Source organism: Lampetra fluviatilis, chromosome 21, assembly GCF_964198595.1.
Source record: "Lampetra fluviatilis chromosome 21, kcLamFluv1.1, whole genome shotgun sequence".
Lineage (NCBI taxonomy): Eukaryota > Metazoa > Chordata > Hyperoartia > Petromyzontiformes > Petromyzontidae > Lampetra > Lampetra fluviatilis.
Window position 1 is genome coordinate 13,601,960 of NC_136295.1, and position 20,905 is coordinate 13,622,864.

Below are 20,905 nucleotides of genomic sequence, written 5' to 3' on the forward strand. Positions count from 1 at the left end.
GCCCCACTGAGGGTGGGCACAAGCTGGCGTGAGTAGGTTAAACGTCGAGTTTTTTAAGGGCACCACGGGGTGACCAGCCCCTCCCCTCCATTTTTTTTATGCACGACAGATGGACACAATAATCTGCTGTGGGCTGGTGTAACCAGGAGGTTCCTACCAGTATAACCATTGCTCTACTAAGTTATCACAGCTGCTCTGGTCCTAGCTATGGATAGGCTGCAGGTGCTGGATGCAGTCACATTGCAGGATCTCGAGAGGTGGCAGTGCTTTGGGGAAGCCTTTGTCCAGCAGTGGATTGATCATGACTGACGAGACGGAGGGTGATAAGATAGACAAAGATGGAGGGTGGAGAAACATGAATAGAAGTCGAGGCAGTCGCATCAGGAGATTGAGACAAGACATCAGTTTATTGAACAAGACATTACAATGACTTTAGATGTACAGGTGTTTGGCCAAATGGTAAAACGTGATATTCAGTCGACCCCGAGTCTTCACAAATTGCCACTTGAAGGGGAGATCCAGCCATCACAAACCCTTCACTCTTCCAGTTGTCCCCCGTCATCATCTCCTGCAGTGTGCACGCTGTGACCCGCACTGCTGCTGCGGAGCCCCCAGAGCACAGGGGAATGTGCCGCTCAGTCTCGTGTACAGTATTGGTTCAACTTTTTGCACCGCATGTTAGCCAACAGTGCTAATCGGAGGTGTGGGGGGCAAATGATAAAATGCCATGCTTTGCTCGACCCATATTGATTCCAGAGATGTGTGGCTTGGGTTGCACCCAATGCAAGATGTATTACAATTAAATAAGTGCCACCACTCGCCACTAATCCGATTCACACAAAGGCTGCATTGTCTGGGCAAACAGAGCCCCCTCGTAGTCGTCCCCTGGCTCAAACGAGTGCCGGGCCTCGAACTTGTCTCCTATTACAGCCCTGAGCCAGCGGTGGAAATTCCACATAACCCGTTGGGGTTTCCGGACATTGTACGTGGTCTGAAATCACAGAGTAATTATCTTGACGTAATGCATCCTCGTGTAACATCTCGCATGGCTATGAACCCATGACCACGTGTTAATTGAACAAGACCACAAGAGTAAAAAAAACACTACATGCTCAGGCAAAGGTTGCATTTTTTTCACGTTTTATTATTTTCTGGAAAAGCAGCGCGCTGCTGGCGCCCCCTCCTGGTCCCCGGCGTGCGGAACGTTCCAGAGCAGCACACGGCACTCAAGGTCACGAGGACCCAGCGACACTGCCACACACCCTCCCTCACCGCCCCCATTCCATACACCCCCTCCCATTCCATACACTCCCCTCTACCCTCCCCCTCTGTCATCACGCAGACGGAATCGTGAGACAAGTTTTCGCGCGGAATAAACGAAGCGTGTGGGCTGCACGACGCCCTCGTTCTTCAGCTCTCGCTTTGTTCCCCAGCCCCGCCACCCCCGCCCGCCACACGCCCACCTACTCCTCGTACTTTCCAAGAATGTCACCGTCTCGGAACAAGAAGTATTCCTAAAAGAGAAAATGAGACCACGTCATGTGGGGTTTACATAAAAAAAACACGCCGCATTCATGTTTTTGTTGCACAAACCACGCGAATAAACAAAAATTCTACGTCAAAACAAATCAGTAAAATGTTTAATCTCCCCCCCCCCCCCCTCTGTAATCATTCAAAGCTGCCGGTGTCCGGCGCAAAGGCATGCAGCTGTGCCCACGTGGTGCGCTGACCTTGTCTTCCAGCGTGACCTTGGTGCCGCCGTACTCGGGCAGCAGGACCTTCTCCCCGACCTTCACGCTCAAGGGCTTCACGTGCCCCTTCTGCAGAGCGAATCAACAGGGTGCATGCATCCCGTCATTTCTGCGCGCTCTTTGCTTTGAGCGAGGGCTGTGCGCGTGAGCCGAGTGCGCATCGCGTCTCCTCCCGGCGAGACTCACTTCCGTCGTGGCGCCGGGCCCCACCGCCACCACGGTGGCCTGCACCACCTTGTTCTGCGCCTTATCCGGGATCATGATGCCGCCCTTGGTCTTGGTCTCCGCGGCCAAGCGCTCCACCAGGACCCGGTCAAACATGGGCAGGAATCGCTTGAACGCCTGAGCTGCCTGGGGGTGGAGGGGACGGTACGAGAGGGCCACGGATGACCATCTCTCTCAGCACAACCAAGGTCCTGATTTCTGCCCGGTCTGTCCAGGTATGCGATCCGCCCCTGGCACAGCGCCATCGGTAAACACCTCGCGATAGCTGTGGCTACTGCAGGTCACGTGCCAACTCAGACCAGGAATACATTGAGTGTGAAAATAAACCCTGAGTACAACTCGACCACCGTCACCGCCATTAACACCATCGCATCCAAAGCACGTGCTCACCTACCATCACCTCCTCCGCCATCCCGATTAACTGGTTACATCGTCAGCTGCGATGTCCGCAGCATCTCCGCTCTCGTCAGACGACGACTCGCGGCTCCATCAGCGTCCTCCACAGCTCCCAAGGAGAGCGTTACCATTACCAGCATCCTCCTCCAAAGACGTTGATCATTCATCATTCCTCCGGATAATCGCGTCAATTCATATCCCCATTAACCCAAGGTCGGCCAATAATCCCATTCATATTCTTGGTTCTTTGGGTAAAGTCGAAAGAACCAAGAAAATGAATTCCTGCAGTCACGAAAGTTTTAAGTCAAAATAATCTCATTGTGGAATGGACCTCCGAGATCCCGCGCCCACCGAGGGCGCAGAGACATCGGCAGCAGCAGCGGCGGCGGCGCGCTGCGTCACGAGCACTGCACAATGGACCGCGCCTCACGCAACGACGCCATTGACATACAGCACCAACCATACACAAGGAGCACTCTTCAACGCCAATTCCTCCCACCCCCCCAGGTCTATCCACTGCTGACTGAACACTTCCCCATACTTCACCGCGTTGGTCAGAGGCACTCATCACTTGCCACTCATGCTTGCCGAGGCCGGTAATATTCGAACTCGGGTTTCGCCGGGGATCATAGCGCAACTACCTCGCTAGCCACGGCGCCACCAGACCACACTTCAACCTTCACCAGACAGGTGGTACATTACAACATCCATCACAACTGCAGCAGAAGCGTTCCCGACTGAAATTGCAATTGCACACGGAGTGTCATTCATGGCAAACGCAATCGCGCCAGCCACGCGCACAACAATCAGCATCACCATCACCACCACGGCAGTAACAAGCGCTGCTACAGCACGCAGAGCTGCTAAACGAACGCGCCAGACTGATATCCTTATCAACTCGTTATTAGCAGTTAATTGGCGGTTAATTAGCAGCTTAATTCTCGTTAGTTTGTGTCGAGGGTGCAGAGCGCGGCGCTCACCATGACTCTCAGCTGATCCCGTCCTGACCACGTGGAGCGCGGATTCGACTGCGCACGCGCGGTAACCCCACCGGGCGCGGAGGGATACGCCGCGCTGGAGAGGGAGTCGCGTCACGCGCAGCCACAACCGCAACCAAAGCGATCGCCGACGGAGCTCATTCGCTGCTCGATGAGCCAATCGGCTGGCGGAGCGAGGCGCTCCCCGCCGAGAGCGGAGCTGATGGGCCGGGGGGGGAGGGGCGGAGGGGATTATTTGCGCGGGTGCGGACGCACACGTCCTCGGGCCGCGTCACGCATCAAGGTCAGAGCGAATTTTCTGGAAACGCCGAGAGATGGGGCGGGGCCGGAAATAGCAGCGGGGGATCCTCGCGGGTGGGGGCGGGGAGGGGGCGGGGAGGGGGTGGGGAGGGGGTGGCCCCGAACCCTGCATAGCGGCAGCGGCCGCGCGCGCGGCTACGGGAGGCGCGGCTCGATGCAGGGTTCGGGGCCCCGCGCCCGGTGCCCGGATGCACCGCACGTGGTCGCTGGGCTCCACGCGGCCCCGTCCATTCGCCCTGCAGCTCCGAGGCGGTGTCACTCCACGCCGTGACCAGCAACAGCAGCAGCACCAGCAGCAGCAGCAGCAACCACCTCGTGCCACGTAACTCAGGTGAGAGCCCTCCTTGCAGGCCGCGCGTCAATAACGACGACGATCAGCATCATAGTTACACACACGGCCAGTCCACTGCTTGATGAAGGCATCTGGAATACTTCACCCATTCATTAATTTGTCGTGGGCACCGCTCCTAAAGTCGCGTGGGTATAAAGACGCGGTGCGGGACACGCGGGTACACGTGCACTGCACGTGCGGTTCAGCAGCAGCATCGATCTGTATCCACTGCTGGACGGGTTAGCGACGCCACCGGCGCTGCATCTCCGCGCCGGTAACGCCGCTAGACCTTGGCAATCGGTGACGGCTGCAGTCGTCAACTCGTGCAGCGCGTCCACGTGTCGGGAGTGAGATGGACGGGGAGCGGCCCGCAGTGGATAGATAATGGCCGACGACGTGAAGTTGGCAACATCTTGATGCGGCAGAGGGAAGGAAGCGATGGCGAGACGCGGAGACGTCGCCGCCGGGCGCGGTGACCCCGCGCTGGTCTCGCTGAGGGCGGCCGAGTGGCCGCCCTCTCCTCTCCTCGGCCTCCCCTGGCGCAGCCGCATTCACCATCTTGTGATGTCACACATTGCTCGTGGGTTACATAAGCGCCGCTCTCGTCTCCTGTTCGCGGACCCCTCCCGGGTCGTTGTCTGACCCACGCGTGAGATATTAGCGAGTTGATTAATTGGCGATGAGTGGTGGAGGGTTGGTTTCGCAATGGGATCATCCCCAGTTCGCTCATTGACCCTGGCGCCACGTGGTGCAGAGGTCATCCCAGCTGTTCCTCCTCCACCCACCACCACGTGTTGTTGTCAGATCCAAGGGGACGCGACACGCCGGAGCCGCGTGGCGCTGCTCTGGCGGGTAACTCATTCACCGCTCTCCCCCTTCACGCAGGACTATGATGACTCGTCAGATATGTCAGCCATGAGCCACTGGTGGGAATTCCACATTCCCACGACAGTGCCCAGTCTGTCAGTAGGACAAGCACAGTCGGCACAAATTTGTATTGCGACTCAGCAGCATGAATGATTATGATGGTGGTGATAATGGGTTGATTATCGACTGGGATTTGAACTCGTGACCTTGGGATTGCAAGTCAAGGACTCTGGGGTATGAGGTTAGATCACCAATATTAAACGTACACCTTGTAATGTTAGAATAACAAACTATTGTAGAGAGATTGCTACAATGGTGCCTGTTTGATGTGCTTCGATATTAATGCATCGGTGCAAGAAATCTCCCGAGAAGAGAATGTTGGAGCAGAGCCCCCCCCCCCCATGTGCGTCGTGGGCACCGCGCGTGTCGAGAGGTTTGCGTCACACGGCTGATTACGACTCCAGAACTTTCTCTAAACAACAGCAGCAGAAGATCCTCATCTCGGCTCGCCTGATCCAGTCACCCCGCCCCCACCACCAACCCTCTGGGTCCCCCCACCTCCCAGTCCCCCCCACCCCACAGGTCCCCTCGCCCCCCAGGTCCCCCCACCCCCCAGAGTGTTGGCCGTCGCAGCGGTCCCCGCAGAGACCCAACCAGCATTTCTACCATATCCATCGGGACCCCTACCCCCACTGGGGGGTCTCACTCGGCCTAGTACCCCAGTCCACGAGGGGTCCCCTACCCCTCTGGGAGTCTGCCCCTACCAGGGGCTGCCCATCCTCCCCCGGGGACCTTTAGCCCTTGAGCCAGAAGCGAATGTGGGCACCACGTGTGGAGGCAAACAGGAGTCGCCAGTCTGTGTATGTGGCTAGGAGGGTGATGTCGTTCTCATCAAACAAGTTTCGTGAATAATTCACTTTCATTGGTGATTTGAATCCGTCGGTACAACTCCCACACTCGAGTGTTGCCATCTCAGTGGGACCATCAAGTAAAACATTTGTTCTGGGCCTGTGGGCAAAGGGCCCCCACCCACATTCCTCCCCTACCAGGGCCCACCCCGATAGGCGCCCTGCCACCCAAAGACCCCGGCCACAAACAAGGGGGGGATGCACACGCGCCGAGCGGCTCAACGGCAGCCATCGAGGCTCTCGTGCCTCTCACAGCGGCGAGTCCACTCGGCTCCATGTCCACATCGGCCCATCTCTTCTCCAGCCCGTGTCACGCCCCTTTACAAAAGCTGCTTGGGCATGTGACCTTGCGCAGAAACGCATGTGACCCGAGTTATTGATGCGTGTTGTTGACCGGTTTTCCTGTTGCCCCTTTGTTGTTGTTCACCACCGCGGCGGCTGCAGAAGGATGCTCCGTGTACCGGCTCTCGCGCGCTCCCTGCGCCCCGTGACGCGCGCCCTGGCGCCCCCCCGGGGAGCCCGCGCCTACGCCAAGGACGTCCGCTTCGGCAGCGAGGCCCGCGCCCTCATGCTGCAGGGCGTGGACCTCCTCGCCGACGCCGTCGCCGTCACCATGGGGCCCAAGGTGGCCCTCGCCCGCTCATTGGCTCGCCAGCTCACCCGCACGTCCAACTGCCCGCTGGCCCGCCTCTCCGCTTGCCCACCCGCTCTCACTGCTAGCTCTCCACAGGCCACGCTCCTCTCCCCGCCTGCTCACTAGAGCTCGCACCTCTTAAATCACTTTCTTAATGCCCTCTCATCCGCTCGCCCACTCTGCCTCCTACCAGGTCACTCGCTCAATGGCTGGCACACTCGCTCACTCGGCCTCACACCCCCTCTCTCATTTTCTCAATAGCTCCGTCTCCTACCGGCTCGCACACTCGCTCACTGGCTGGCTCGCTCACTCACTCGGCTTCACACTTACTCATTTGCTCACCCGGCCTCCTACCCGCTCGCTCACCTCAGCCCAATTCTGCGTTGCTCAGCCCATTCGCTCTCTCGTTAATTGTCTGCTTTCTGGAAAACAAACCCTGACTTATCAATAATTTAGTTATTTTTTTTGTGGGTTTGTGGATTTTGCATGACCCTTGACCCCCGGCTCGGTATCTCCTCTGCATGTTTAATATTTGTTCCGGGCTCTCGTGGCCACGGGTAGAATCCCTGCACAGATCCAAACACGTGGTTCGATTCCCTTGGTGCGACGCGGCCACCGCATCACTCGAGCAAGGATGCGTGCGGAATTATGGGGCTCGCACACGGTGGTGGTGGCGGTGGTGGTTGTTTGCCTTTATTGATGTGGGACTTGGGATCCAGAGGATGCCAGTTAGAGTCCATATCCCAGCGAGCTTATTAAATCCGCTTCTGTCCACCCAGCGGCATGAATGGGGACACAGGTTGCGTGTGGTTTGGTACAGTGTGGGCACGCCCACCTCTGCGACACATCGGGTTCGGGTGAAAAAGTAGACCAAGTACTGTCCACTAGAGCACTGTGCTGGAGGAGCCTTCCACCAGCAGTAGCGTAAGCGAGCCATTGGGCCTACCGCGGTGCGGTTTGTATTTTTGTACGTGCCGATTGGTGCGTTTACGATTCCACTGGCATCCAATTCCGGTTCCCGTCTTTGGGAATCGGTGATTCTTGTTGAAACCGACCCGAGCCATCGCGGGTTCCCACGCCGAGCACCTGCTAACAGCGGCGGCATCGGCGCGCGCGAACAGGGCCGCACGGTCATCATCGAGCAGAGCTGGGGCAGCCCCAAGGTGACCAAGGACGGCGTGACGGTGGCCAAAGCCATCGAGCTCAAGGACCGGTTCAAGAACATCGGCGCCAAGCTGGTGCAGGACGTCGCCAACAACACCAACGAGGAGGCCGGAGACGGCACCACCACCGCCACGGTGCTGGCGCGCGCCATCGCCAAGGAGGGCTTCGAGAAGATCAGCAAGGGCGCCAACCCCGTGGAGATCCGCAGAGGTGGGTGCCGCCCCTTCCCCCTACCAGCGCAGCACCGTCTGCCGCCACGGTGCTGTGCCCTGCGCGACGGCGCAACCGCTCGGCGCCTGCCGATGGCTGGATCTTCCGTAGCGTAATTGCACTTGAGCTGACCTCGTGCTCAAGAGAGCGGTGCCGCTCCCAATGGAAGGAGCACGCGCCGCGGAATGTAAATTACAAAACCTCCGCACGTTCGTCGATAATGTGAGTTTAATTCATTCATCATTCAAAGCCCCCAAATTATGGCTATCGGTTCCTTTGCCGGAATGGTGTAATTCGGCGCATGTCGGGTGGCGGCGGTGGTGGAGCACGGGCAGTGAGAGTTTGTGGGCGGCGTGAGCAGGACGGGCTCGCACCGCACCGGCGTTGTACCGGATCGCTCTGGCAGCACGGCCACCAAGAAGCGTGACTACGGGGCCCGCTCCGCACCGGTTCTGTAAGAGGACAGGGACGGGAAACCGGTCCGAACCGGTTCCTGTAGAGCACAGGGACGGGAAACCGGTGGGAACTGGTTCCCGTCCTCACAGGAGGAGGTCACGTCGTAGTCGTAGGGCCCAGGGAGTCGTGCTCCTGGCACAGCGACTTCCCTGCGCGTCGGCTCCTGTGATGACGACGATCTGCGTCTTTTATCCGGCAAGGATTCCTCGAGGCTCAAGACTCGTTTTCAGGGGGGATCCTGCCGTGGTTTGGATGTTTGGTATCGCAGGATTGTCAGAGATGGTGTCGGCTTGGGGAGGCCTTTATTTCAGTAATGGATTGATCATGGCTGGTGATAATAATCATGAACTCTTATTATAATAATGGTAATACAGTAAAAAATTTTAACCAATATTAAGGTTCACAATAGATTTTTGGCTTGCTATGTAATGATCGGGTCAAATTTGTGCCATAAGACACTCCACCACCTGACCACAACCAAAGGAATTAAGCTGTCGAAATAAAAATTTGGTTGTGGGAATTGTTAATCCGATTTGAGCTGAAACGACAATGAACCCGGTGGGGCCCCCCGGGGGGGGGGGCGTGCCTGCGTCTCACTCTTCCGCCGTCACCGTGCGTGTGCAGGAGTCATGATGGCCGTAGAGGCGGTGGTGGCTGAGCTGAAGAAACACTCCAAGCCTGTAACGACGCCCGAGGAGATAGCGCAGGTAAGCGCCGGCACTCGTGGCGACGGCGGGGACCGAGGAGGAGTGGACCGCTCGCGGCCTGAGCTGTGGTCACGGCGATGCGGCGCGCGACGGCCTCGCGCCGTGCTTAGCACACGCGTGCCACTCGCTCATGTGCCTTGCCGGCCTTAATAGGTGCTTGGAAAAAACACCTGCCCCCATGGGTCTATAAAAACTGCACTTGCACACGCGTGTGATCTTGCACACGCGTGTGATCTCGCACACGCGTGTGATCTTGCACACGCGTGTGATTTTGCACACGCGTGTGATCTTGCACACGTGTGTGATCTTGCACACGTGTGGATGTGCACACTCGTCTGTGTCGTAAGAGCACCACACTGTCTTGCTCCCGACCCGAGTTCATCTCGCAGCCACAATTAACTATCAGTGCCACCTCCTATCCGAGGCAGTCTTTGGCCTTCTGAAATCGAACCGGGTACGCTGTTTAAAACCTTTGGCACGGGGATACAAAGACGGTCGGGTAGGCGGGTGGGCAGCCGAGTTCCTCGCTACACCGCCCGCTCGTGTGCCGTTCCGGCTTGAATAGGTGCTCGCTAACTCCAGCGCCTGCCCCGCCCGTCTGGCTAACCGGTGCTCGTTGTCCGCACGCGGTGTCTTGACAGGTGGCCACCATCTCGGCGAACGGGGACAAGGAAATCGGAAACCTCATCTCGGACGCGATGAAGAAAGTTGGGCGCAAGGGCGTCATCACCGTCAAGGTGACGACACGGGGGCGCTGTGGTGCGGGGGGGGCGTTGGGGCGCGTGCACGGGGGGCACCGTGGGTGTGGAGACACCCTGGCGTAGGGGCGCCGTGACACGGGGGCGGGGGGGCACTGCTGACATCGTCGCGTGCACTCCGACCCCCGCGCCGTGCGGGCCACGTGGGTCACGACCGTGGATAGGCCGAGGCTCCGTGCGTACAGCGGTCCGTCGATTGACGTTCCTGCGCCCTCGATCAGTGTTGAGGCGATTCTCGAATCGGTTCGTTTTGTGCCGTTTGTTCCGACTGCTCTGTCTGGTATGCGAGTCCGGAGCGAGGCGGACGGGAATCTCGTAGGGAATGGAGAATACCAACGCGAGGAGAGTCGGGTCTTGAATTGCACGGTGCCATCGTACCGTGACGGATCGCGGGTGAATTATGGTGCCGGTCGTGACGGCAGCGGCGCTGATAGTGGAAACGGAGGTGGTTGGTACAGGTGGTGGTGACCGTGGTGGTTTCGATGAAAACGGTGGTGATGGTGGTGATGGTGGTGGTGACCGTGCTCGTGGTGTGTGCTGTGGTGCTGCTGCTGCTGCTGCGTACTCCAGGATGGTAAAACCCTGCACGACGAGCTCGAGATTATCGAGGGACTGAAGTTTGACCGCGGCTACATCTCCCCCTACTTCATCAACTCGGCAAAGGGTGAGACGCCCACACTGACCACCACCACCACGACGACGTCCCTCGTTTACCCAGCCAAGCCGCGCCGAGTCTCGAGACTCGCTTCCGGGAGGTTCCTGCTGCTGCACCGTTTTGCTTCGTGGGGTGGGAGGGAATTTGAGCCCTCGGAGGTCGCCACCCCCCCCACCCCGGTGGATGTCGCTCGACACGTCCGACTGCGCTCGCGGACGACCCACTTCCCGTCCTGCCGCCGCCTGGCCGTGTCTGGGCCCCCGCGGGGTTTGGGAGTCTCGAATCTCTGCGAGATCCACCAACCCCGGATGCGACGCGCCGGGGCGGCAGGCGCACGGCCGCCCCCGTGGCCGGAGCAACGCGGCGCCTCCAGCTTCGTTCTCTCCTGCGGTCTCGCGGAGACGTGACCCGGAAGCCAAGCGGCTCTTCGTAGGGCTATTCGCTCGCGGCTCTTGCCCCGACAGCGCGCTAAAGACTACGCGGGGGACATTTCTCTTTGTGCAGGCCAGAAGTGCGAGTTCCAGGACGCATTCCTGCTGATCAGCGAGAAGAAGATCTCGAGCGTGCAGTCCATCGTGCCGGCGCTGGAGCTGGCCAACGCGCAGCGCAAGCCGCTCGTCATCATCGCCGAGGATGTGGACGGGGAAGCGCTCAGCACCCTCGTGCTCAACCGGTACGCGCACTGCACCGGGACGAACGGGGATGCGCGACCTCGCACTCGCTCGCTCGTTCTCTCGCTCGCTCCTCCACCAGCTTTCTCGCCCGCTCAATGACTCGCCTGATCGCTCTCTCAACTCGTCACTCGGCTTCCTCCCTGCTCGCCCGCGGCTTTCCCTGACCCCATCTCGGGTGTTGTGGGACGGGCGGACGGACAAGCGGCACGGACGGCGGAGGAGTGATGGACGAAGCAGGGAGGGACGTACGGACGGATTGTCCCCAGACGGGCGCGCGTTTTCGGTCGCGCTGAGCCGAGGTCGCCCCCCGCCCCCCCCCCCGCAGGCTCAAGGTCGGACTCCAGGTCTGCGCCGTCAAGGCCCCGGGCTTCGGGGACAACCGCAAGAACACTCTCAAGGACCTGGCGGTGGCGACCGGCGGCACCGTACGTAGCGACGCGGGGTTTGCCTTGTCGGTGGCGTGCGTGCCGCTTCTCCCACCGTGCGGGGGCGGTTGAACGTGCTTGCCGCACGGTGCCAGCAGGTGGCAGTGCAGCCGCGGGCGCTGGCGGCCATTGTGTGCCGGCGTCAGGGGCCAGATAAAACAATTACTCAATGGATTCACCGAGTTGGGAAACGCGCACAAAGCAACATCGCCCCCTACTGCAACATCTGGGCAGCACCCAACTGATATCGAGTGTTGAGGTTTCCTGGGTAAACACGTGGAATAATATTGACTAACTCTCATCTCACCTCCACACTCCCTCATCCCCTCTCCGTTCTCATCCCTCCACCCACAACCCCTCTCCACCCTCGTGCAACCTCCATCCCCCCCCTCCACCCACACCCCCCTCCACCCTCGTGCACCCTCCATCCTCCCCCCCCCTCCACCCACACCCCCTTTCACCCTCGTCGCCCGTCCCCTCGTCACCCCTACCCACCCCCCGCGCCGCCCCCCAGGTGTTTGGCGACGAGGCGCTGTCCGTGAACGTGGAGGACGTGCAGCTGCACGACTTTGGGCGCGTGGGCGAGGTGACCATCACCAAGGACGACACGATGGTGCTCAAGGGCAAGGGCGAGCGTGCCGCCATCGAGAAGCGCATCGAGGAGATCGTGGAGCAGCTGGAGGCCACGACCAGCGACTACGAGAAGGAGAAGCTCAACGAGCGGCTCGCCAAGCTCTCCGACGGCGTCGCCGTGCTCAAGGTGAGCGGCGCGGGAAGGGGGCGTTTCACGGAGCCGAGGCCTCGTCACTCCGTGGAGCGGGGGGGGGGGGGGGTCGCACGCAGCCTGGCTTCACCAGAGAATCCGGTTTAGCCACAGCCGGTCCCTAGCTCTGTGCGAGTCTACGGGTCTCTATGCGAGCCTACGGGTCTCTCTGTCCAGTCTATGAGTCTCTATGCGAGCCTACGGGTCTCTCTGTCCAGCCTACGGGTTTCGATGCGAGCCTACGGGTCTCTGTCTGGACCTCAGCGATTGGAAGCCATGATCAGGGCCGTGGCAGCTCGGCGGTCTGGGTCCGGCTCATCCCTGAGCCTCATGATGAGGAAAACGTTGACGAGACTCGATGATTTGATTATGGGTGCTCTCTTCCCTCCTGCCGCTGGGCTCTTTGCATGTAATTACACTCTAGTACCCGGGTCTCACGTATAAGGGTGTCGGTGGACGCGCGCGCGCGCGCACACAGAGCAAACGCACTACGTGACAAGTACACACACTCGCATGCACACAGGCGGGTACGATACCTACCCCACTCGCTGACACAAGCGTAGCAAGCTCATGACACGTACACAAACAATTTAAATCTGTAACGTACGCACTGTCTGTGTCCAGTGAATTTTGATTTAAAGCTTTCGTGACTGCAGGGATTCATCTTCTTGGTTCCTTCGGTAAAGTCACGTAGAAGGGAAATAATAAAATAATATAAGTAAAACATAATAAAATACAATTCTCACGACGTTTTGGCCACAACGCAAGCAGCTGTCCTCAGGTGAAGAACAGGTCTGTCGGAAAGACAGCGTCTGACTTTACCGAAAGAACCAAGAAGATGTCCAGTGAATATCGCACCCAAACGAGGAAGTAAACGCAAATAAATAATACGCGTGGAATGCGCCCGCCACAACTTCTTCCTCCTCCGTCCCCATCCGTGTCCTCCTCCTCCTCCTCACCAGGTGGGCGGCACGAGCGACGTGGAGGTGAACGAGAAGAAGGACCGCGTGACGGACGCGCTGAACGCGACGCGCGCCGCCGTGGAGGAGGGCATCGTGCTGGGTGGGGGCTGCGCGCTGCTGCGCTGCCTCCCCGCGCTCGACGCCGTCACCGCCGCTAACAGCGACCAGAAGATCGGTGAGGCGCGGCGGGGCGCCGCCATGCACCGCTACGACTCGCCACCACCGCTCGCCGGCGCTCACGGCACTCCACAATCACCAAGCTCACCGCAACGCTACTCGACGCTGACCGTGCTCGCCGCATCCACTGCTCACCGCGCACCGGCTCGGCTCCTCGCATGCTCGCCGCGCTCGCTCGGTCGCCGTACCCGCTCGCCTCCCCTCCCGCCATTTCACTTCACCCTTCGACTCTCCAACTCGTCTCTCCCCCCCGACCTCCCCCCCCGCCCCCCCAGGCATTGAGATAATCCGCAACGCGCTGCGCGTGCCGGCGATGACGATCGCGCGCAACGCGGGCGTGGAGGGCTCCCTCGTCGTGGAGAAGATCCTGCAGTCGTCCAATGACATCGGCTACGACGCCATGACGGGCGAGTTCGTCAACATGGTGGAGAAGGGCATCATCGACCCCACCAAGGTGCGTGGGGCTGGGGGGCAAGGGTCACGGTGGGGCTGGGGGGCAAGGGTCACGGTGGGGGGCAAGGGTCACGGTGGGGGTGGAAGGGGCGCCGCAGGTTGCCGCGGCATCGTACTTCTCGGCGCCGCGTACGTAACGCCGCGGTGCGGTGACCGGTCCCGATGCCGGGCTCCGAGTTTGTGGCCACGCTCATCGCCACGCCGACGTCGCGCACGAGTTCGGGGTGCGTCCGTCTTGCCGTCCGGAGCGTTTCGCGACGGCGGGGCGCCATCGCTATTTTCGCCGACGGCGTCGTTCTCGACGCGGTGGCTCGCTGGCGCGACCCTGACCCCCCCCCCCCCAACCTCCGTCCTCGTCGCGCAGGTGGTGAGGACGGCGCTGGTGGACGCGGCCGGCGTGGCGTCACTGCTCGCCACGGCCGAAGCGGTCGTCACGGAGATCCCCAAGGAGGAGAAGGCGGCCGGGATGGGGGGCGGCGGCGGCATGGGGGGCATGGGGGGCATGGGGGGCGGAGACATGTTCTGAGCGCGGCGCGGTGACCCGACGATCGACCCGAGGCGAACGACACCGGCGGCGACGACGACGGCAGCGGCTCGAGAGACGCGTGGACACGCGGAGCGGCGGCACCGCCCTCTCCGCTCGTCCCCCTCTCGCGGCCCCGACAGCCAAACTGTGAACACAAACATTCGCCCGCTCTCCCCTTTTCTAATAAAACCCCGAATTCAAAAATGTACGCGGCTTGCTCCCAGCTCTCTCTCGCACGCACACACATACGCGCGCGCACACGTGCACACATGTGCACACACGTGCACACACGTGCACACACGCGCACACACACGCACACACGTGCACTCTCGCACGCACACACGTGCACTCTCGCACGCGCACACGCACGTGCACACACCCTGTGTTCACCTCTTGCCGTAGTGCCCACCGCGTGCCAAGGGGAAAGCGCTCCAACCAATCTGTGCATTAGACGGCGAGCGCCCCGCGTATGCTGTGGCTTGCGAAGCCGCGGTAGATCTCACGGGGGGGGGGGGGGGGGGGGGTGGTTTTGTCGATTTCGTTTCCATCGGGCGGCGCGGGGCAGCTTGGGATCATGGAAACAAAACACCGCAGGAGCATCGGCATGACCCTCTCCCCGAGTGCGCGGTGACGCCACGGCGATCGCGTTGGCGCTCGCCGAGCAGAGACTTCCGCAAGCTGCTGAAGTCGGCGCCGTGCGTGACCCCGTGCGTGACCCCCTGACCCCCGTGCGTGACCCCCGTGCGTCTCCGGGATTCGGGCCCCTGCTTAACCAAATTGGTCGGCGTTGAGCGCGGGTTTAGACGGCCGTGGTGGTGTGTTGTTCACAGGTGAATGCGGGCGTCAAGCCTGGTAACAACATCGGCATCGCCAGTTTACACCAAACTGCTGCTCACGCCGCGTTTAGATGGCTGCTGTTTAAACCAGCTTCGAGTGTAAAGTTCCGGGGGTGGAGCGGGCGGGGTTTGTCCACCAGGCGTTGAAAGTGTCAAGCCGGGTGTCGGAAATGTTTGTGTCGTGGTCGTAGGTTGTGTTCTCATTGTGTCGCCGTGTTCGCGTATTGTTTGGTTAACGTCCTTGTGGCTTGCGATGGTGGTGGTGACGATGGCGGGCGCGGCGCCCGGGCGAACTGAAGCAGGCACTGGGCCGGTCGCGCGTTTGAACTTTTGTACGAAAAACAGCAAGGAAAAATAAACGTGGAGTTGTGATCGCACCTGCTGAGCCGGCGTACCACAGACTCCTCACTCGGGGGGACGCGGGATGGGGGCGCGGTGGTGGGGGTGGTGGGGGTGGTGGGGGTGGTGGAGGAGATCCGTCGAGATTGCTGGCGGCGTCCCGAGACGATTCTTGCGGTGGTGCGAGCCCCCCCCCCTCCACGTGTTCTGGAATGGGCCGTGAAAATGGATACCCCTGAGCTACATCTTAATCCCTCTTCGAGTGACCTCTGGTCCACACGGCGGTGGAGAGGGCCGTGTTCACGCCGGGCCCAATCCTCTTCCTCTCGGCCCGTGGTTGTTGCCTTCGGCGTCGCGAGGTGAAGAATCCATTCGGAGCTCTCCCAGAGCGCCACGACCCCCCCCCTCCCGGCGTGTTGGACAAGGGTCTAAAAGATGGAGGTGACCTTGTTTTCTCGGCCTCGGTCAATCGGTCATCATGGACGAAGCTGTCGACGCCACCGCCTCGCCGCCGCTTCCTGCTGCTGCGTCCCGCGCCTCGGCACGGCGCTCGGCGCTTGCGGTGGCACCGTGAACGCACTGCCCGCGGTTCGGTGGTCGTGCAGGCCAAGGGTTGGTGGATCACGAAGATCTCTGTGAAACTTCCTGACCTCCTGGGCCGCGTGGTGGCCCAGACGACAGCAGCACAGCGATTGGGCTCTGAACTTTGCGGGTTTAGAGTGTTACCCCCCCCCCCCTGCTGCTTTCTCGAGCCAGGGTGCGGCTCCTTGACGCCCGCGGGGAAGAGAGATGGACAAACCTGCGTGGTGAGCCACCAACCCTCGCTGCCTCCACAGTGCGGGATTACAGGCAACCACGTGCGCAGCCACCATCACCACCACCATCACCACCACCATCACCACCACCACCCGTCTACTCGCGCTGTCATTGCCTCCCTCGCGTGGAGCGAGAGAGACGCCGCGTGGTGTAGCCGAGAGCACTCCTCCACGCCCCGCACCCACCTCGCTCCATCCTCGCCTCCTCCTCCATCACCCACCCACCCACTCGTCCTGCCTCACTGCAAACCTCCTCCGCGTGTCTCTTGTCCACGACTCGTGACCACCTCCTCCCACGCGCGCACAGCCGGGCGCGCGAAGGTGAGGCGAGGACTGTGGGTGGGACTGGGTAGACGGGGGGTTGGGCTACCCCCCCCTATAAAGCGAGGAGGGATTCCACGCCACGGCCAAATCCTCTTCCTCTCGGACGACCAAGCCCCCCTGGGAGCTCGCGGTGTCACTCCTGGGCCACCAGCCACGACCCCTCGCCATGGGCCAGTGGACCTACGATCTGTGCGGCTGCTTCGAGAACTGCAGCCTGTGCCTGCTCACGTGGCTGGCGCCGTGCGTGACGGCCGGGCACAACGCCGAGGACACGGGCCAGGGCAGCTTCGTGGCCTGCTGCCTCGTCTTCCCCTTCGCCGGCTGGTGGTTCACCGCTCAGAGCCGCAAGAAGACGCGGGAGATGCGCGGCATCGATGTGAGCAGCGACACCATCATCACCACCATCACCACCATCACCATCATCACCACCATCACCACCATCATCACCATCATCATCACCACCACCACCACCATCATCACCATCATCACCATCATCACCACCGCCACCATCACCATCATCACCACCGCCACCATCGTCACCAGCGGCATGCACCAGCATCTCACATGGCCGCTATCGTCACCACCACCAACTCTGTCTCAACGACAGCACCACCTGCAATGCAGCGGCTATAGCGCCGCCTTCATCTCTCATCAGCACTGCCACCTGCCTTGTTGGTGGTGGTGGTGCTCATCGGCAGCAGAAGCTGGACCATAACTCTCGCCATCGGCGACATCTGTGTCTCACGTCAGCCACTTCACACTCTCCACGTCACAACGTCGGTAACACCACCACCAACATCCCAACATCATCATCATCGTCGCCACCGCCGTCAACAAGCACACAGCATCGCGGCGAAGCACCATCACAATCGCCACCGCTATCATCACCCACATCGGCAGTGCCGAGTGGCCATGTATGTTCCACTCGTTTCGCACCGTAGTGGCCAGGCGGGCGACACGCACTGTGCGGTACGCGTCCTGGAATGTCCGTGAGCCTCCACGAGACGTCGCGGTGCCTCGGTGCGCCGCGACTCCGGTCCCAGCTCCTCGTCGTCCCCAGCGCGCGGAGACAAGCAGTGGGGAGGAGGAGACGGAGCGGCGTCTCCAGACAGACGCCGCCGCCAGCACCACGGGGGGAGTCAACTCCGCCGCAGCGCCTCCCCCCAAGCAGCTCAAGGCCCCCCCCATCCCCCCCCAAGGGAATCGTGAACAAACGAGGGCGTCAAACATCATCTCAGCTCGATGAACGTAGCGCGTCACCCTCAATCACATCCACCTTGTCCGCATCTCTGTTCTGTCCTCACCTGCCGCATGTCCATTGTTCACCCCCTCCCGTCACCGTCTCGCTCGGCTGTTGTTCATTGCGAGGAGCGGGGCCCCAATGACGAGGTGCGCGTAACTCCCTCCCTCGCCTTGGGGCAGCACCACCGCCACCACCGCCGCCACCACCGCCGCCACCACCGTCACCACCGCCGCCACCACCGCCACCACCACCACCACCACCACCGCCACCACCACCGCTGTTGCCCTCGGCCGCGTCAGCCTGACAGCGAGAGTCGGCCCGGCCGGGAGGGGCAGCACTGCTGATGAGTCGGATGCGAGTGGATTCTTCATTGCGTCTCAATGGCAGTCGGGTGTCATGGGCGTGTGTGTGCACGTGTGTGTGCACGTGTGTGTGTGTGTGTACCTGAGTGTGCGCACGTGTGTGTGTGCACGTGTGTGTGTGTGCACGTGTGTGTGTGTACCTGAGTGTGCGCACGTGTGTGTGTACCTGAGTGTGCACGTGTGTGTGTACGTGTGTGTGCACGTGTGTGTGTACGCGTGTGTGCATGTGTGTGCACGTGTGTGTGTACACACACACATACGTGTGTGTGTGTACTTGCCTGTGTGCTGTGAGGAGCGACGCTCACAACAACGAGCGGAGCGCCTGACGGATAAAAGCGTAGCGAGACGGCGCAGTGGGCAGTACAGCTGGTGGTGCATCTGCCGGTCATCTCGATCGGTCACCCTCTGGTATCTGGGTCTGTCCCGTCGCCTCCTTCCAGCAGCGAGCCTTCGTCACGTGGCCTCGAAGTGCACCTAGCCTGGCACAAGCGCCGTGGTGACGTCACCGCCATGCATTAGCGAACGGCGGCTGGTGTGTGCGGTGTTCACGTCCGCGTGTGTGTCCCCGTGTGTCCGCGCGTGCCCAGGGCTCGTTCGGCCAGGACCTGCTGCTCGCCTGCTTCCTGCCGTGGTGCACGATGGTGCAGATCGCGCGGGTGAGTCAGACGCCCTCGTCGGCGAGCGCCGCCAGCCCTGCGACCCACGTGGGGGAGCAGAGGGAGGGGGCAGAGGGGGGGGGGGAGCAGAGGGGGGGGGCAGAGGGGGGGGGCAGAGGGGGGGGGAGCAGAGGGGGGGGGCAGAGGGGGGGGGGAGCAGAGGGGGGGGGCAGAGGGGGGGGGGGGGCAGAGGGGGGGGGAGCAGAGGGGGGGGGCAGAGGGGGGGGAGCAGAGAAGGGGGGCAGAGGGGGGGGGAGCAGAGGGGGGGGGGCAGAGGGGGGGGGCAGAGGGGGGGGCAGAGGGGGGGGGGGAGCAGAGGGGGGAAGCAGAGGGGGGGGGGAGCAGAGGAGGGGGGAGCAGAGGGGGGGGAAGCAGAGGGGGGGGGGAGCAGAGGAGGGGGGGGCAGAGGGGGGGGGGAGCAGAGGGGGGGGGCAGAGGGGGGGGAGCAGAGGGGGGGAGCAGAGGGGGGGGAGCAGAGGGGGGGGGCAGAGGGGGGGGAGCAGAGGGGGGGGGAGCAGAGGGGGGGGCAGAGGGGGGGGGCAGAGGGGGGGAGCAGAGGGGGGGAGCAGAGGGGGGGGGGCAGAGGGGGGGGAGCAGAGGGGGGGGGAGCAGAGGGGGGAAGCAGAGGGGGGGGGGCAGAGGGGGGGGGGCAGAGGGGGGGGGCAGAGGGGGGGGGCAGAGGGAGGGAGCAGAGGGAGGGAGCAGAGGGGGGGAGCAGAGGGGGGGAGCAGAGGGGGGGAGCAGAGGGGGGGGGCAGAGGGGGGGGGAGCAGAGGGGGGGGGCAGAGGGGGGGGGGGCTCCTCCTGCTTGTGGAGTTCAATTCCTGTTTACGACCAACACCAGTGATGGTTATCTGAACCGACCCTGGTCCTCCCGTAGGTCGACTCGGCCTCAAACAAATACCTGGCGAGTGTAAACATCGCCATTAGGGCGATACCGGTGGCCGGGCGTGGTGCTGGCCACTCACCGCCTCGTGTGCCGCGCCGGCCTTCGTGGTGTTCGCTCAAAGCACTCGCCCCAACAGTCCCTCAAAGTGTTTGTCTTTGAGTGTGTGTCAGTCTGTGTTCGACACTTCACGTGGCCTCAAGGTGCACATGGCCTGGCACAAGCGTCGTGGTGACGTCACCGCCACTTAGTGGCGAATGGCGGTTGTTGTTGTGTGTCAGTCTGCGTGAATTTCACGTGGCTCGTCTCGCTCTGTTTCCCAGGAGCTCAAAGAACCCCCGGCTCAACAACCCATACAGAGGTCGTAGACACCCAGCAGCACCGGCGCCCTGCATCAACACTCTGGAGCCAGCCACCCAACAGCTCCCAGCGTCATCTCACTCCCAGCGCCATCTCACTCCCTACATCTCACTCCCAGCACCATCTCACTCCCAGCACCATCTCACTCCCAGCACCATCTCACTCCCAGCACCATCTCACTCCCAGCGTCATGTCACTCCCAGTACCATCTCACCCCCTACATCTCACTCCCAGCACCATGTCACTCCCAGCGTCATCTCACTCCTAGCGTCATCTCACTCCCAGCACCATCTCACCCCCTACATCTCACTCCTAGCGTCATCTCACTCCCAGCACCATCTCACCCCCTACATCTCACTCCTAGCGTCATCTCACTCCCAGCACCATCTCACTCCCTACATCTCACTCCTAGCGTCATCTCACTCCCAGCACCATCTCACCCCCTACATCTCACTCCTAGCGTCATCTCACTCCCAGCACCATCTCACTCCCTACATCTCACTCCTAGCGTCATCTCACTCCCAGCACCATCTCACTCCCAGCGTCATCTCACTCCTAGCGTCATCTCACTCCCAGCACCATCTCACCCCCTACATCTCACTCCTAGCGTCATCTCACTCCCAGCACCATCTCACCCCCTACATCTCACTCCTAGCGTCATCTCACTCCCAGCACCATCTCACCCCCTACATCTCACTCCCATCATTACCTCACCCGCCGAGGTCCTGGCTTCAATCCGGGATGT

At 61.4% G+C, this 20,905-nt stretch overlaps 2 protein-coding genes across 2 annotated transcripts; one reads left to right on the top strand and one right to left on the bottom strand.

Annotated features, from left to right (window-relative positions):
- Window positions 1–388: 388 nt before the first annotated feature.
- Window positions 389–3,451, bottom strand: HSPE1 (heat shock protein family E (Hsp10) member 1). Its single transcript, XM_078865782.1, has 4 exons — window positions 3,353–3,451; window positions 1,938–2,102; window positions 1,731–1,820; window positions 389–1,514 (listed from the first exon to the last, which is right to left on the bottom strand). Exons 1-4 carry the CDS (start codon window positions 3,353–3,355, stop codon window positions 1,464–1,466), a joined length of 309 nt encoding a protein of 102 aa, XP_078721908.1. The 5' UTR covers window positions 3,356–3,451; the 3' UTR covers window positions 389–1,463.
- A 394-nt stretch (window positions 3,452–3,845) lies between these two features.
- Window positions 3,846–15,561, top strand: HSPD1 (heat shock protein family D (Hsp60) member 1). Its single transcript, XM_078866159.1, has 12 exons — window positions 3,846–4,001; window positions 6,221–6,401; window positions 7,532–7,784; window positions 8,865–8,947; window positions 9,589–9,684; window positions 10,276–10,369; window positions 10,865–11,033; window positions 11,360–11,459; window positions 11,974–12,219; window positions 13,185–13,359; window positions 13,637–13,815; window positions 14,179–15,561. Exons 2-12 carry the CDS (start codon window positions 6,225–6,227, stop codon window positions 14,338–14,340), a joined length of 1,734 nt encoding a protein of 577 aa, XP_078722285.1. The 5' UTR covers window positions 3,846–4,001; window positions 6,221–6,224; the 3' UTR covers window positions 14,341–15,561.
- Window positions 15,562–20,905: the final 5,344 nt, after the last annotated feature.